We start from the raw sequence: 17,555 nt of genomic DNA on the forward strand, positions 1-17,555 counted from the left end.
CAGTTTAAAGGCATGCATACATGTTCATTGGTTATTCTAAATTGTCACGTTATGTTTATATAAGTGTGCTCTTATTTTTGATGTCATGTTTCTGGTATGCCTGAATGGAAACAGGCAGTCGAGAAAGCAATTCAAGGATCAAGAGATGGACATTCTGGAATCGTAGTCTATAAACACGCTAGGGTCAAAACCGAAAGTGACACTACACCTAGTAAGTAAAGCCCAATACAAAAACTGAAATCATAGTTGTTGAAAATGGAAAGCTGAATCCTTTAACCTTTCAACATGAACAACACCTTGAAGCACTGCTTAAATTTTTTTAGACAGTTATCTGCAGTGTCAGATGCTGCACAATACATGATGCTGGTTAATAAAGTGTCACGTTTGTTATGTCACAAGCATAACTTCCATGCACTGTGCCAACTACTAGCAGAACATACCCATGAGAGTAATACCGCAAAATAGCAGCAGCTACAAAAAAGCAAAATGGCAACTTGGTAAACACAAAATATAATACAAAATAAAAGACCAAAAAAAAAAAGAAAGAAAATTGTCACCCCAATGGATTCCCTGACATTCAGAACCAACAGTGATCCATAATTTAGTTCCCAAAATATTTATTAAAAGCAGAGAAAATGTTATGATGTATGCTAAATCAGTGCAGTTCCTTTGATGACCTGCCTGGCCTCTCGACTAGGACAGGCCTTATAACTCTTCCACTGCACTGCACACGGTATAAACAGTTACAGAATACTGATCGATAAATAAATTGACAGAAGGAAAGCTCAGTGGACACAAAAGTCAGCATGTGGAGTTTTTCAGGTTCATAAAATCACATAATGTCTAAAAATTAGACATTTTACACAAAAAAGCAGATCATACTATTCATCGGCCTTGTTAAGCAATGAGTAAATTGTTTAAATATCTTTCGTAGATTTTTCTAAGTTGGCGTCAAGGTTCAACTGTAGATTTCTGTCACGAATCCCAGTGGTGTCCTAGCATTTCACATTTGCCTGAAAGAACTTTATTGATGCCTTTTTCTATTCTGTACACATGGATTAGGCCCCATGTAGCCTTCTCTTTTTAAGGCTAAGGAGGTTCTTCTTCCTCAGCCTGTTACAATAAAAAGTGCTGCTCAGTCTGGAGAGGCAATTTTTTTACTCTTCTTTCAACAACTCCTAGGGTGTTGTTTTGGTTTTTTGTACTATGGACAATAGAATAGCAGGCATGACAACTGCTGGATCTTGGCCACACAATCCTGCTAATGCCAATTATATTTTGCTACTGACAGACTAGCCAGTTCTGTTATTGAGGGATTATGATACTTGTTTTCTTTTAACCTATTTGAAGATTATTTAAAGATGGCAAAGGCCACCCTGCCTATCCCTCACTATGAAGGAGCTTTCCCATTGAAATAGTCCTTTATATTTGCACCTGTGTGCATACGACTGCCGGAGCTGGCACTTCTAGTGTAGACCCACGTGTACATGCACTGCTGTTAGGTCTCCTTAGTTCATATACCGTGAGCAGAAAGTGACAACAGACAAGAGTCTCTATTGCCTAAACACTCAATATACCAGATTATGAGGCATACACTCTTTACTCACATCACAGTTGCTGCTGGTTTCTTAAGAGCCCATGTAACGTAACAGCAAGATGTTATAAGAAGCAGCAACAGCCCTTCAGCTTCCTCTCTTGCTCTCGAAGTCTTGGCTGGACGATCAGATTGACAGAAGCTTCTGGTGGAGACATAATTGTACTCGCATCTCACTTTCTTTCTCTCCCTCTCTCTTTGTGCAGAGTTGAATCAGATAGCTTTGCAAAGGATGCTGGTGTATTGCTTTATTAAATAGGCTCAAAACAAATGCACCTAAATACAAAAATTGTTAAGAACTATTTTAATTAGACATGGTGATAAACAGAATGTTTGGGGTTTTTTATGATAAGAATTTTGAGTCAGTTTCTCATTAGCGTTCTACGGGACAATCAAATGTGAAATGATGATTAAAATATGTGGAGAACTGCTTCCACTCTATGACGTGTGTACTTCATGTTGCGCTAGTACTCTTGTATAGTACTTTTGGTTTTAGAGTAGATTAGAGTAGGTTAGATAAACTTTATTAATCCTATGGGGAAATTCAGATGCATACAGCAGCAGAAACATAAAAAAAACAAGATACACAGACTGTGACCACACAAGGGTGCCAGAGAGCCTCAGAACCACAGAACTAGTAATACACCACATGCTAATAGAATAAAATAATGGATTTTTATTCTGCTTCCAGGCACATTTCCCCAATCCGCTTTCAACAACAAGCAACAAGTGTGCAATAAATCTATACTAATAAAAGGCAAAGCCCTCACTCACTGATTCACTCATCACTAACTCTCCAACTTCCCTTGTAGGTAGAAGGCTGAAATTTGGCAGGCTCATTCCTTACAGCTTACTTACAAAAGTTAAGCAGGTTTCATTTCGAAATTCTACGCGTAATGGTTGACAACATCCGCCATGTTAAACTTTCTTACTTATGGCCCCATCTTCACGAAATTTGGTAGGCGGCTTCCCGGCGCTAACTGAAACCGATGTATGTACTTATTTCGGTGGTATGACACCACTGTCGGCCGCCATATTGAACTTTCCAACGGTCTTTGTTAGTTATGGGCCCATCTTCAAGAAATTTGGTATGCGGGTTCCCAATGCTAACTGAATCCTACTTACGTACATATATACGTCCATAGCTTGCAGCTCGGTCGCCGTGTGAGGTGGCGTTGGGTCCCCCATTCCCACACCTCCCACGTAGTTGGCCTGCCTGCTTACATAAGACCGTCCGTCGCTCCGGTCTCTTCATTCACTTCCTTGCTTCGCCATGGTATTCACGTCTCCCTGCTGATAACTGCAGCCTTTTTATTTAATCCACGGCTTCTCTGCTGTTTTACTGTTCGTTTATTACGATTATAGTTATTGTGTAGGTATTTTAGACTTAGTTTACATTGTTCAGGTACCCATTTCCTTTATCGTTCCAACCGTACCCCCATTAACATGTCTATCGAGGTGATCACCATCGATCAAAGAACTGTCACTTACCGAGTGGTTTCCATGCCCAGAGATGGTGACTGCCTTTTCCATTCTCTGTGTTACATATTGCACGGCCATATCAGGCTCACTCTTGATATCCGGAGGAAAATTGTGTCTTATGTATTGAATAACTGGGACAGGTTCAAGGTGTGGACTGATGACAGTACAGGAGATAATTGAACTACACAGGACCACTATAAGAGTGAAATGCTTAAGCCCTTCACCTATGGTTCTGCATGTGAGTTGATGGCTGCCGCTGAATTGTTTGGTTGTCGCTTTCAAGTGTACCGAAATGGCCAAATATTTTACACCTTTGGACAACCGCCAATGCCTCTTAAACATTTTAGATTCACAGGTGACGATTTGAGTAGTGGACACCTTGATGTTTATGAATGTTTAAACTCTCAAAAGCTGGATGCAAAGTTATCGATGAAACACATTTCAATTCAAACGCCTCCAATTTCCAGTAAGGCTCTGCTTCGCAATGACAATAAGTCTCAGGGACAGACCCTACAAAAGGTTGGCATTGATTTGAGGCAAGATTGCTTTTCACATGGCCAACTGTACGTTGCATGCTCAAGAGTGAGCTCAGCGCACATCTTGGTCATATTATAACCGAAGGGCCGAACTGACAACGTGGTATACAAAGAGATCCTTAGCAAATAATTATTGGTATATTTTCCCTCAGTTTAAAAAGGTTTACTTTTCTTCTTAATAAAAATTTAAAAGCAGTACATCGCCACTGCAAAGTGCGGGTATTTTGCTAGTTTTCAATAATCCACAATTATTCCTCCTTCCGTACCTCCGTTGAGTTTCACCCACTGCCTCCCAACTCTGACTCCTCCATGTGTGACAGTGGGCTTCCTTTTATGCCAGACCCGGGAATGCATCTAGTGCCATTCTGTCTCCTCTAGGAAGCACTTCCAGGCCAAAGACAAAGTAGGGTGGTCCTCCCCTGACAGCGCCTTCTACTGATCCCAAGGGATCCCCTACAGGGCTGCACTTCCAGACTCCATTTCACTAGCACCCCTGCAGGTGTCCCAACTGGGTTCTCATACGAGGACCACTGCCACCTAGCACATGGGGGATGGAACCACTTCCCACGTTCCAGCTTCCACTGATCAATCCATCATTGTATACAGACAGGGCACAGAGCTGTCTTTCCACCTTGCCGGCCAATTCATCCATTGTTCCTCTTGGCCCTTCCGTCCAGTTAATGTTATGTCCTTTGATCCAGCCAGGATGCCCATTCTCCTCCTACAACACTCACAGGACAAATAATGCAGCCAATCAATTATCAATCAATAAATAAATAAAAATAAATATAAATATTTTGTTGTATTATTGCATGAAGTGTTATTCAGTTCAATTCAACTTACATTTTATTATTTGGTTTTCTGGCAGAATTTTTAAAGTCAAACCAATATTAACATACTAAAGTCAGCAACTAAATATGTTCTCATGTATAATGGATAATTGCAGCATATACTGTAGTAATGGAAATGCTCCAGCAACCTTGAAACAGGCTAGCAGCACCAGACAGAAAGAAAATTTGACATACTCTGAAAGTAAATATTTTCCTAAATAAAACATTGCATCAGGGATATCATGAAAAACTGGAGAAAAATGATTCTGACAACTATGTTGAGTTTGCTATAAAAATTTAAAAATATGTTACATTTTGAGGCGAATTTGCTGTCTTTTTAATTTTTGCACAACACTGCCACCTGCTGTGAGATAAGGGGTCAGTGCCCCACTTCGCATTAACACTGAGATGCCAAAATGTCAACAGTAATACAAATATTTCTTCTGGCATTTCAGCTAATGAAAATGGCCTCCGGGTTTCTCTATTACTCTCTTCATAGCATTTATTTAATTGTTCATTACTGAATATTTTTCTTTTAATGAAATCCATGTAGGAATTATAATATAGATGACCCAATGACAATTTTTAACAAGCCTTTGAGAGTAGAAGGACTGCTGCGAACCAGATGGTCAACTTTGCTAAGTTGAACTAAATTAAATTTTAAATTTAAATATGTAAGAAACAGATAAAGCAGAGTGGAATTTTAGCAAGAAGTTCAATTAGAGCTCAGTTTGTTGTAATTAAAACATGCGGCCACAGTCTGAGTAGTCAATTTTTAAAGGCTTGCTGCCAAGTGACATGTTTCTTACTGGTCCACAGGGCTCCACCAATAATAGGATATCTGCCTTTTGAAGTCCTTGGTACCTCTGGGTATGATTATTACCATGTGGATGACCTGGAGCAGCTGGCGAGATGCCATGAACACCGTACGTATGGTTTTTTGAAATGTTAGTGAATATGCTGTTGTCTTAATTTCTGTTCCCTATGGAGAGGTGAATATCTGATTTCATTTTTAAACAGGTAAACTAATTTTCTGTTTTGCATTTTATATTATTTGCAGTTGAGGGAGTCCCATGCCCCTTGTGTCCTTGGTATGGTAGAGCCAGCGGGCTTGTGAGCATAAATGATTTTAGAGCAATGTTGTCTGGAGATATGGGCTCCTGATAGACAGGTTGGTCTAACATGAGGAGTCATTCAGATAATTCATTTGTTTTTCTCATAATATTTCCTAAAATCTAAGATAACGTTGCTTAGAATGGCCATTGGAACTCAATTCTGCAAAAAAGCTTTTCAGTGAGGTTTGTCATGGAGTACCTAGTGCCCAGGTTACACACAATGTCCAGTTGAGCTGAAAGTGAAAAAGCTGGTGGTAGTTGCCATGCGGGTTCACCACCTACGAGGCAAAGGATGAGGATCAGATGCAGTGCCAGTCAGAAGACAGGCAAGAGTGGGACAGATCAGGGCCCAATAGATCTTGACAATGGGTACTGGCTGTATAGAACTAATTCTGTTGAATCTACTGGGGTATTTGACTTAGGATGAAAACTACTGGCTAAATATGATTGAACTCCTTTCTACTCACAGTTGTGCTTCTTGAACTACACTTCCCAGTCAAGGGCAACCTGACTTCTACTTCGGAGTTGCCCCATGAGAATGATACCAGACAGGTGCTACAATCTACCTGGCATACACTTGGAGTTTGTTCCAGTGTAGGAGAGGGGCACTTCAAAATGACTAAGAATTAAAGTGAGGAAACCTTGACTGTTTGTGCATATATACCAAAAAAATTCTCAGAGTATTCTTCCTTTGCAGATACTTTGGATTTTGTGGTCAAATGACGGCCATCCACTAACTTGTAGTCATCTTGGTAGACTTCAAAACTCTTGTGGGAAATGACAAGGAGGAGTTTGAGAAGTGTGATTGGGATGAACAGTCTGCTTGAGCTGATTCTGAGCAGTAAATTGTTATAAGATATCTCTGTTAGTCATGGATTTTCTAAATAATGAGAACTATGTTTGAACAGATGTTTTCTCATAAGTGTACTTGATACCATAGAACCTTAGGCCAAATAAAATCAGGTTTGTATGTAGTTGTGTCCTCTAATCTAAGGCTGCATGTTCCAGACACTCAAATAATCTGATCACTACATGTTGGTGAGCTATCTTAGGTGGATGGCACAGACCAGGGGTGTCAAACTCATTTTGGTTCAGGGGCCACATACAGCCTAATTAGATGTCAAGTGGGCCGGAGCAGTACATTCATAATATAATTACCTATAAATAATAATAAGTCCATGTTTTTTCCCTTTGTTTTCATGCAAAGAAGTACAAGTACAATAGAAAATCTTTATATTTAATGAAATATCCTTTTACAAAACATATCAACATATCAAAACATATGAACTACCTCAGATTTCTTAAGACAAGTGTTTGCACAAATACAAACAAAACTTTAAGTCAAAAGTATTTGGAACTAAAAAATATAGTATTGCACTTTAAAATTTATGGCATGGCATTAACAATAGGATTCCACCAAACCAAACTCATTTGTAGTGAAGCTGTTGATTTACATTAAATTGAACATTTTTAAACTATTTCTACAGCAAGAATTCATTTTCACAGAACTGTATTCTTAAAGTGCAATCGGTGTCTGAAGCAACATTTTAAAGGAGTTAGTCACATTTAGACTACTTTGTTTTTGCTCCTGAAACTTGGCATCTTTTGGTCTGCACAAGTGCATCAATATCAGGTATCATGTCCTGACTAGCAGCCAATCTCAGAATGTCATCTAAGTGCTTGTGTGTGAGCCTTGAGTGCAATTTTGTTTTATTGATGTTCATTACTGAGAAAACTTGTTCACAAAGGTAGGTTGTCCCAAACATGCACAAAATTTCTGCAGCCAGGGCTGTTAATTTGGGGTACCCTGGCAAGAGATATTGATAAAATGTGTCCAAGCCCACTGAGGCAAACTTGTCCTTCAAATCTGCATCACATTGCAAATCAATTCTCTCTAGTTGGATGTCGACAGGGACATCAGAAGCTTTGACTGTGAAGGGTGAGCGAAAAACTGCAAATTCTGTCTCGAGTTCACCAAAGATCTGAAACCGTTTTTCAAACTCACACAGCAATCCTGCAATCTTGTCTTTATACTGTTTCATGTCAGCATTAATGCCTGTTGCACATACCTCTCTTAAGCAAGGGAAATGCCCAGGGTCACCACTTGACAGCTGTGTCTCCCACAAAGTCAGCTTCAACTTGAATGCATGTATGCTGCCATAAAACTGTGTGACAACTTTTTTGCGGCCTTGCAACATTTTGTTCAGAATATTCAAGTGCTCTGTAATATCCACCAGAAATGCAAGGTCCTGCAGCCATTCCTGACATTGTAATTCCATCACTGGATTTCCTTTTTTCTCCACGAATTGTCCAATTTCCTCACGTAGATCAAAGAAAGGCCTCAGCACAGCACCTCTGCTTAATCATCTTACTTCAGTGTGGTATAGCAGGGTATTAGTAATGTGATTGTCACTGAGAAGGCAGTCAAACTGACGATGATTCAGGCCTCTGGCTCAGATGAAATTAACAGTTTGGACAACCACCTCCATGACGTGATCCATTTTTAACGACTTGCAACACAATACCTCCTGGTGCAAAATACAGTGAGATGTCTAGAAACCATCTCCTCCATTAGCGGCTTGTACTTTCTCTCTGAATTTTGTCACAACACCTGCTTTTCTTCTGATCATTGATGGCGCGCCATCTGTAGCCAGGCTGACGGTGCGGGACCAGTCCACCCCAACTCTGTCCAGCACGCCAACCACAGAGCCAAAAATGTCCTCAGCTGTTGTGGTGTCACTCATAGGCACCAACTCAAGGAACTCCTCAGTGACGGTCAATGTCTCATCAAGTCCAAGATTAAATATGGCCAGTTGAGCAACGTCTGTAATGTCAGTGCTCTCATCAATTGCAACAGAAAATGCAAGAAATGACTTGCCCTTGTCCTCACAGGTGGCGCAGTGGTAGTGCTGCTGCTTTGCAGTAAGGAGACTGTGGAAGATTGTGGGTTTTCTTCCTGGTTCCTCCCTGTGTGGATAGCGCTTTGAGTACTGAGAAAAACGCTATATAAATGTAATGAATTATTATTATTTCAACTGCTTGTCTAAATCAGCCGATAGTTCCGATACCCTCTCTGCCATAGTATTTCTCGTCAGACTAATGTTGGCAAATGCTTGTCGCTTCTCAGGACACACGAGTTCTACAGTCTTCATCATGCTTCTTTTAACGAACTCACTGTCGGAATACGGCTTTGATGCTAATGCTATTTCATTAGCAATTATGTAGGTGGCTTTTACGGCTGCTTCACTGATCTCTCGGCTCCGAGTGAAAATCGACTGCTGTTTCCTCAGACCCACCAGCAATTCATTTATCTTCTGTCTCCTCAGTCGTCCTTGCAACCATGATGAGTCTCATAGTGGCGCCGAATATTATATTCCTTGAGCACCGACACTTGTTGAATCTCTGTGAATAAATAGGAAGTGGTCCATTTCTCTTGGAAAACCCTACACTCGATATCCACTTTTCTCCTTTTTGACAAAGACATTTTGGCTAATGAGGGTGTCAAGGTGAGTAGAAAATAAGGTAGCCTACACCATAATTAGCAGAGGGCGCATTGCTACCATCTGCTGTTCAGACTGAGTGGCACAGTTGCTGCTTCTTTTACTCTAATTAAAACAGTGCGCCCCTCTCCTCTGACTAACACCCTAGCGGACGATTTTGGAATTGCATTTTATTACAAATTTTGAGTTCATGTCTTTTATGAATTTTTTTACTTTCAAAATTCATCCAGCGGGCTGGATTGAACCCCCTAGCGGGCCAGTTTTGGCCCGCGGGCCGTACATTTGACACCCCTGGCATAGACCTTAAGGACCTATACAGGTAGAGAGGTACACTAGGAATGGCTTACTGTACATGCCTCTATTTGGAGTTAGTTCTCCTCCAACCTTAGAAAGAGGATCTTGAGAGTAGTCAGAAAAATGAAGTCTGAATGAACCCTCTTTAGTTCCTTGTGGCAGAGCTATCTGCAAGGAGGTGCAGCCAGATGGTTGTTGGTGCCTGTCATGGCAGCAACTCATTGGTGTCAAGTTGGAGAAAGAATTATGAACCTGTCAAAAAGGCAGCAGCAGCAGTGGCCAAGATAAAAGCTAATACAGTATGTCTGGGGAGCCTTAAAAAGTTTCAGACAAATGTTTTGGTAATGAAGGAAGTTTATTCAGGACATTTCTCAGGCTCTATGCAGCTACCTTGGAGAAATGTTGATCTTAACTAGGGATATTGTTAAGCGGTAAACTGAAGATCTCTTAAACCAGGTGGACACACCATCCTTAGGAGAGGCAGTCCAAGAAGCACTGGCTGCTGTTCAGTCGATCACTGTGGTTGAGGTAGCTGCAATGATTAAAACGTTTCACAGGGTAAACAGTGATGAATTAACCCAATTAGATGCCCCTTCCCTTTGCGTTTTGTTAAACAACTTGAAAGTGGGGAAAAAAATCACGTAATGGGATTTAAAAAATAAAGCCAATAACAGTGATATCAAAAATGAAAATGAAATACAGAAATTGTTGAGCCCAAACCTAAATAAGACAAATCAATTTCTGCTGTACAAGCTACATATACCCCCACAATTTCAACACACTCACAGGAGAAAGAACATGACAGCTTGCTGTAGAGAACAAATAAATACCATATAACCGATATTAGGAACTTGTCTCCAATTGACTAGTTAGGCCAGCCCTTCTCAAAATGTTTTCTACAATTCTCTGTAACATGAAGGTCATAATTGGCAATTCCTCCCATCAAGACTCTAACACACTTGTTCAATCAACTGACCTCCATACTTCAGAAAATCACCTTGATCTTTGTGCTTTTCACTTTCTTTTCTGATAAGTGCTTGCTCTTTGCCTTATGTTTATTATCATCTAATTGAACAAATCTTTACAATCTGTCACTTAAAGACTTAAAGATGACACATAATCGTTCTCTTGATTATTTTTTTTTTTTAACCATGAGCCACTTCTTCACCTTGATTACTGAGTATATATAAAAGGATCATGTTCATGATTTCTATGGACAGGATAGCAAGACACAGCTATCATTTTAAAAGTATTTCAGACTGGGAGCCAAAAGGTTGGATCTGTGCTGTTTACAGGTGATGATGTGCTCTTCTTATCTGACATGCTCTGGAACTGTTCACAGCTGAGTCCATGTGGAGAAGTTCCAGCTCTCGGGATCATGTTCTTATTTCAGGGTAAAAGAGATTCTGAAATCTACAAATCAGTGCAGCAGCAGCATTGTTGAGGATGTTGTACTAGGCCAAGGTGGTGAAGCAGGATCTAAAACTTTAGATGACACTTTTGATTTACCAAAATTGGTCAAAATCTCAGAAGTAGTGGTGAAAAGAGTGAAATAGTTAGGACAAATGACCATCTAGTATTGGCAAACAAGAAAAGAAAACTGCAAAGTGAAATTAGAATGCAGTAAATATACTTATTAAATGTGAAGAAACAACTAAGGCAATACTAAAATTAACTTAAAGGATAAGGATTCTTCACAAACATGGAATATATATAGATTTGCCACATGAAACTGTGCTCTAAAGTTAGGCATTTTCTAGAAATGTAAAAAAAATTACTTTTCAGTTCTGGCACTTTACAATGGAGGGTATGAGGCACGGAGGAGAAGCTTAAAAACTTACCACATTTTCCAAGCCAAGACAGTTACATTTATATAGAAAGTGATTAACTTTAGAACACAGTTTTGCATGGCAAATGCAAATATACCATGATTCTGAAAAAATAACATTGACTTGAAAAATACTGAACTTATCCTTTAATTAAATATAAAAATATATAGTAGTGTAAAATGATACAAAGAACACAGATAAAAAGTTGGGGTAGCACCTTGGTAACCCTGCATAATGTTTTTATGAAAATAAACATGCAATTAGTTACGGAGATGTCTTTGCAGACAGGGGTCCAAAACAAAATTGAAGCAGGTAGGTAGGTTTCTTGGTTATGAAACAAGATAAGAATTAAATACAGGATTACGTTAATATAAAGGCAAATAATCACAGTGTGTAAGGAAGAGATTATACATTAATAATCCAGATATATAACCATGGGACATTAAAGTGGAAGGCACATGAAATTCCTTTTAAAGGTCCAAGAATATCAGCATATTGTAAATGATAATACCATGATAATGAGGTAATTCTTAGGAAAGCGAAGGCTCCTCTTCATTAGGGCTTTATCATTATGAAACAAAGTGACCATTAAAGAAAATGCGTGTAATGGACATTGGTTTTTTGAGGAGATACATTCTGTACTTGGTAGTGTCTGAGAAGCAGCCATTGTCATGCTACTCCTGGTGTTTTCTAGGTGGAAAGGAAACAATTAGAACCCTGTTGTTGAATTGAGTAGGTTTAAAATCAGTTAACTGGTTTACCAAGGGACAGACAAGAAGTCCATTTGGATGATGAAAATGTAGCATTATACTTTACATTTCAGCTCCTTTGACTTGCGGTGAACAGAATTTAATGCTGGGAAAGAGTAATGGGACAAAAGGAGCCATGAAAGAGATACAAATAGGCAGAGGATAGAAAAAGAGCACTTTATTAAGTGTTACACACTGGCATCAGCTATGAAATCCCGGCCTACTAGTTTGAATAAATGATATGCAAAGTAATTAAGAGGCAGCTGGGCTTGCTTTGTTATTTGAAAAACATTTCAGCACTCATCAGTTTAAACTGAATAATGGGAAATATCCTGGCATTTAAACCCCTAAAATGACACATGAATCGGTGTAAAACCACCAGGGTAAAGATGTTATAGTGGCATTCTTAGTACCTGATAGGTTAGAGCCCCATGACAGAAATTATTATTCTGTGTCTGCATTTAATCTTCCATCTTAGAAATATCCAAATGTGTATTGTATTTTTGAGATGTTTATAAAATGTGGACCACTGTCTCAGTTTTCAGTTTTCTTTTGATAACTTGATTTATAGATTATGCTTTATTTAACTCACAAGGGGGCCAGGCACTAATGTCCATAAAACCTAATTATGATTGCAAAGTTTTGTCTTCATTTGTCTGCTTCCTTTAATTGCAGCCACCTTTTTAATGTTTGCATGTAAATGCTTGAGATTTTATAAAGAATTTGTACTAATAGTAGCCTCCAAAAGCACTTTATTTAAGATTACTGGGTGATTGCCCTCTTCAGTTCTGCCCATTCTGTTTTCCTCACTGTCAGTTTGTAATCCATTCATATCTAACAGGGTATGTTCAGATCTTACAACGAGGTATTTATACAACAACTCACTCCGACGGTGAATAAGAGATAATCGATTAATGTTGCTCACGTCAGTGAATGTCATTCTTTCAAATTAGTCAGATTTACAGGGCAATCATTTTATCCACACGTTAATTTGCCTTAGTGTTCTTTTATATCCCATAGAATAAACAAATGTAAACAAATGATATTTTTCTTTTTGTAGTTCTTCCTTAATGCATCTCAATAAAGGCCATAGACATCCACATCGCTATGCTAATAAATTTATGCAGTCTTGCAAGAGAAGTTTGGTTAACTCACTTTTTTCACAATCATGGCATACGATCATTTGCCCTGGAAATGTAAATTGTTAAATGAAGGATTATTTAAAAATTAAAATAAAATAAAAAAAAATGCCCTAGTGGCTTACAATGGCTGTCAGTCACCAGGTGAAAAGTGAAATAATAGACTTTAAACTTAATGAACACTCCAGAAAACTCTCAAAGTATATCTGATGGGACAAATCATTTAATATTTTGCATAAAAATTAATTGCAAATTAGAAGGACATCAGAACTAATTAAGGACATTTCTAAGACTGACCAAGAATATGCAAATTCTCCTTATGATAAGCTGTTCTAAAATAGGCTGTCATTACAAACAGAATTGAATCTTTTGGCCACAAGAGACACAGAGCAGCTAATTTTTAAATCACATCTGTTATGGCTTTATGGATTTGACAAAGGAACAGACTTAAAACTAACTTCACGTAACAAAATGTACTGATTGAAAATGGACTTGAATAATAAACAAGAAACCAAGAATAGAAACAATCCAATTACTACAGAAGACCTAGAAGTTGTACTAAAAGAAGGACTAACTTTTTAAAATTAAGTTATATCAAAGTAATACCTAATTATTGTGTATAACCCCAAAACTACTGGCACTAAAAAAATCAATAAATTCAACATTAACAAATTGTTACGTTTCCTCAAAGTACCCAGAACAACCCAAAATTATGAAGAATTACAAAAAAAAAGTACAATTAACCAAACTTGGAGTAAGAAGGTAGAAGCAGAGAGAAGGAAACCTTATGCCTCAGCAAAGAAACAGAAACCACAGACTCCTTAGATGATTGCACAGATGGCAACATTTTTGTTTTCAGTTAAGTTACCTACTTTGCTTAAAGTTATGTTAGGTTGCACAAAGAATAGTCAATTTAGTCTAGTTTGACCTAGTTGGTCCTTTAAGAATTGTATGACTACATGCAAGGATGTTGTCTTAGGGGGGTTTAACCCAAGGATGTTCCAGTTTCTATAATCAGTTTAAGAACAATCCTGCATACCTTAATCTTCACTTATCCACAGCTGTGATCTCTGTTAGAAAGCCAGTAGCGTAACCGAGCTAAGCACATGACACTCAGCCCTATCTTCTAATCTGCTACACAAAACCATTCCCTTTCTAATTCCAAGTATTTTTTCACTCATTTTCATATACAGTCAGCTTTGTGATGGCAATGAAATCTTCATTTAAAAGCCAGTGATTGAGGCGCTTAGTCCTCTTTTACTGTAGGATTCAGGGACTGAGTTGCAGAATCAAGAAATAGTACACTTGTGTTCATATGCCATCTGCTTTGACTGTCAGGAATTTTGTGCTCTGAACATTTTCAGTTCTACTGAATGTTGTATGTTACTTCTGGATGTAATTAAAAATGTTTAGGTTAATGGCTCTGGGAGAACAATAGCAAACAGTTCAAATTACTTTAGTAAAATTACTTATCTGCATTTCATTTTCCAGACTATTTCATTTTATGTGATTTTATGCACCTAATTTATACCTGCACAACAAATGATGTGATGTCCTACAAAAATTAAACAAAATTAAACCACATAAATAAATACGGGTAATGATTTCTAAAGCAGTGTTATATTAGGTATCATGGTGGCAAAATGGTAAACATTGCTGGCGCACAGCTCCAGGAGTCTGGGCTGAAACCCACTCCAGCGACTTGACCATGTGGAGTTTACACACTCTTCTCTTTTTCACATTTCCCAGATAATGCAGTTTTCCTCCCTCATCACAAGAGGTGCAATTTAGGATACTGTTGTGATCTTGGGGTTCCTTAGTACAATAAGTCTCAAAATGCCCACAAGTGGGGAGAAAATGGTGAAAACCCTGGCTCGTAATGAAAAGGACAAATGTTGAATCTTTATAAATAAAGTGATTAAGATTACAAAAATGGCAGAGGTAAAGAAGTCCTAATACACAAATCCCAAGAACAGTCAAAACACAGGGCACAGAGGTCAAAAACACAGAAAATCAATGATAAAAAAAACGAATAAACACCAGAGAACTCACCAGAAGTATCCCCAGGTTTGGGTTGAAAAGCAGCCGCACTCCCTCAACAAGGGGGTCAGAGTCGGGAGGAGGTGGACAAGGCTTGCTTGGAGGAGAGTGGAGGTGGAAGGAAAGAAAAAGAATTGAGACTGCAGTTTACCAGGTGATAAAAATCTGTTAAAGGTGTTCTGTTTAATAAAAATATCTTTGTTTGAACCTGTGACTGTGTGTGTGGTTTGGTTGTGTCTGGGTAGTTACGCCCCCCCACTGGTCACATTATGTCTATCAAAGCAGTTAAAAATGTTTACTTGTGACTATTTTTATCTTGTATGTTATTTTTTTATTTCTTGCTTATGTTCTTTTGATGTTATTGTGTTACTTAACATTTTGTGTCTATGGATGCTTTAATGTTACATTAGACATTAGAACAATTGTGACAGGCAGTCCAGTCCAGCAAAGCTCACCAGTCCTGTTCAGTGAGTTCTGAAGGTCCCTAAAGTACTACTCTCTAATACACTACTTGGTAATTTATTCCATGTTTTTGTGGTTCTCTACGTGAAGAATAACACATTTGTGACCAAAGCCTTTATGTACCATTTGTGTAAGAATTAAGTGGTGAAGTATTCTTGACTAAGATTTCTGATTTTACAGAGCAGTTAGCCAAATTGACTGATGCCTGCTTGTCTTATGGTTGCCATTTCGGTTTTGTGTTCAATCCTCCACCGCCCAAGTAGATAATAGTAGTAAACTACTAACAATATGCTGCTTTTATGGAAAGATGTTCTTGTTGATCACATGCTCAAATGTGGTATGTTGGTGTAGTGGTTAATGTAGGGGGCAGGGGCATATTGAATCTGTCAAAAATAATAAAATTATACAAGTGCTCATCCGTCTGACTTAGAGGCTGCTTTCACTCTGGGGCTAAACGGTCTAAACTGTAGTCAGCTTTGAGACATCAAATGCAACAGATGTGCTGAAGTTTACTGCCATGAATCTCTAAGAAATAAGCTGAGCCAGTGAGCAATTAAAGACATCAAAACCTCGATGTATGTGTGTACCATATCAGCAATTTTAATTAGAAGGAAGACAGCCACTTTACCCTTTGACAGCAGAATAATAGCATTTTCTGAGTCTGAGATGTTGATTAACTGATGCTACTAAAGTTTTCAGCTAGCAAACTGTCATTCCAAGCCTGGACCCCGAGATAGGATCAAGAAGAAAAAATTTTATATATATATGTAGATGTATGGGATTGTATGCTTCTACATTTTATGTGCCAAATAGAATCACCTAGGCATAGAGAATAGGTTATTTTAAAAAGGCAGGATTTAATGATAGATTGTTGGTCATTGCCATCTTGGGATTTTTCTGTATTGTTCACCAAGGAGCAATATAGACTGTACCTAAAGAAGAAAGATCAGATGTTTCTAGAAATAAAAGCATTTCTAAAAAAAAGTCACTCTATTGGCTGAGATCCGAGTATACGAGGTTTGGCATAGCTAACAAAATACCAGAATATTAAAACTATCAGCTGTTAAGAAATATCTCCTTATAAATCTTTCATAATAAAGCACTTTATTAAAAAAGATATCACAATGGGAAATTAAGTAAATGTGAGAAATGCAGTTGTTAATTTCAGCCAATATTTCTTCCGTGGTTTACATGTTTTTTTTTTTTGTTTAATTTTTTTTGTCCTTTAAACATTATTTTATGGTTTGTGATATTGATTTGATTTTGCATTTCATTTATTGAGTATTGTATTGTGTTTTAATTATCTTCAGGTTTATGTTGTTAACGTTCTCTGCCCTGTCTCCTGTATGAGGAGCCTAAGAAGGTGACAAATCTGAGAAACCTACGAATCAAAGAAAAGCACAAATCATGAAGCAGGAATCAAAGACAATGCCAAAGCTGAAGAGTAACTTGTTGGAGCCACCTAATGCCTTCACTGCGGACCTGGTCCCGGCAAGTTACTCTGTAGCTTTGGCATTGTCTTTGATTCCTGCTTTATGATTTGTGCTTTTCATTGATTCTTAGATTTCTCAGATTTGTCTCCTGCATTCATTTTAGATTACTGATTACTTGCTTGTGTGTTTATTTTTAGGTTTTATTATTTAGCCAAAATTTATTTTGCTTCTTTTATTCTGGCCTTGCTTTTCTTGTTTAAATTTTGCAATTAATTGAATAAATCCTTAAATATAAAATAGCGTTTTTGTTTGTTTGTCCTTAGAGCAGGGGATTTTTCGTTTTTTCCCGCCTCCTTTTCTGGACATACTGAATTTTAATGGGCTTTGCCCCATTTCCAGGCCTGTGCAGGCAGCCACCATTTGAACTTGGCACTAAACAGTCTTTGGTGGTGAGGCCTGCTCCTTTGTTGCAGACCTACACTCCCTTTTTGATATTTCTGAATGGTAGAATCATAACAGCAATAAAGCCATTTGGAAATGCACACATGAGAG

The 17,555-nt window shown here is 38.2% G+C and overlaps 1 protein-coding gene across 2 annotated transcripts in view; it reads left to right on the forward strand.

The window, feature by feature from the left end:
- The window catches only part of LOC114650755 (neuronal PAS domain-containing protein 2-like), a 285,173-nt gene that overhangs the window by 196,341 nt on the left and 71,277 nt on the right, over positions 1-17,555 (forward strand). For both annotated transcript variants that reach the window (XM_028800579.2, XM_051926184.1), the window contains exon 10: positions 5,262-5,368. In XM_028800579.2, the coding sequence (XP_028656412.2) occupies positions 5,262-5,368 (107 nt within the window). The remainder of the gene's footprint in view (positions 1-5,261; positions 5,369-17,555) is intronic.

The sequence above is a fragment of the Erpetoichthys calabaricus genome, chromosome 4 (assembly GCF_900747795.2).
Source record: "Erpetoichthys calabaricus chromosome 4, fErpCal1.3, whole genome shotgun sequence".
Classification (NCBI taxonomy): domain Eukaryota; kingdom Metazoa; phylum Chordata; class Cladistia; order Polypteriformes; family Polypteridae; genus Erpetoichthys; species Erpetoichthys calabaricus.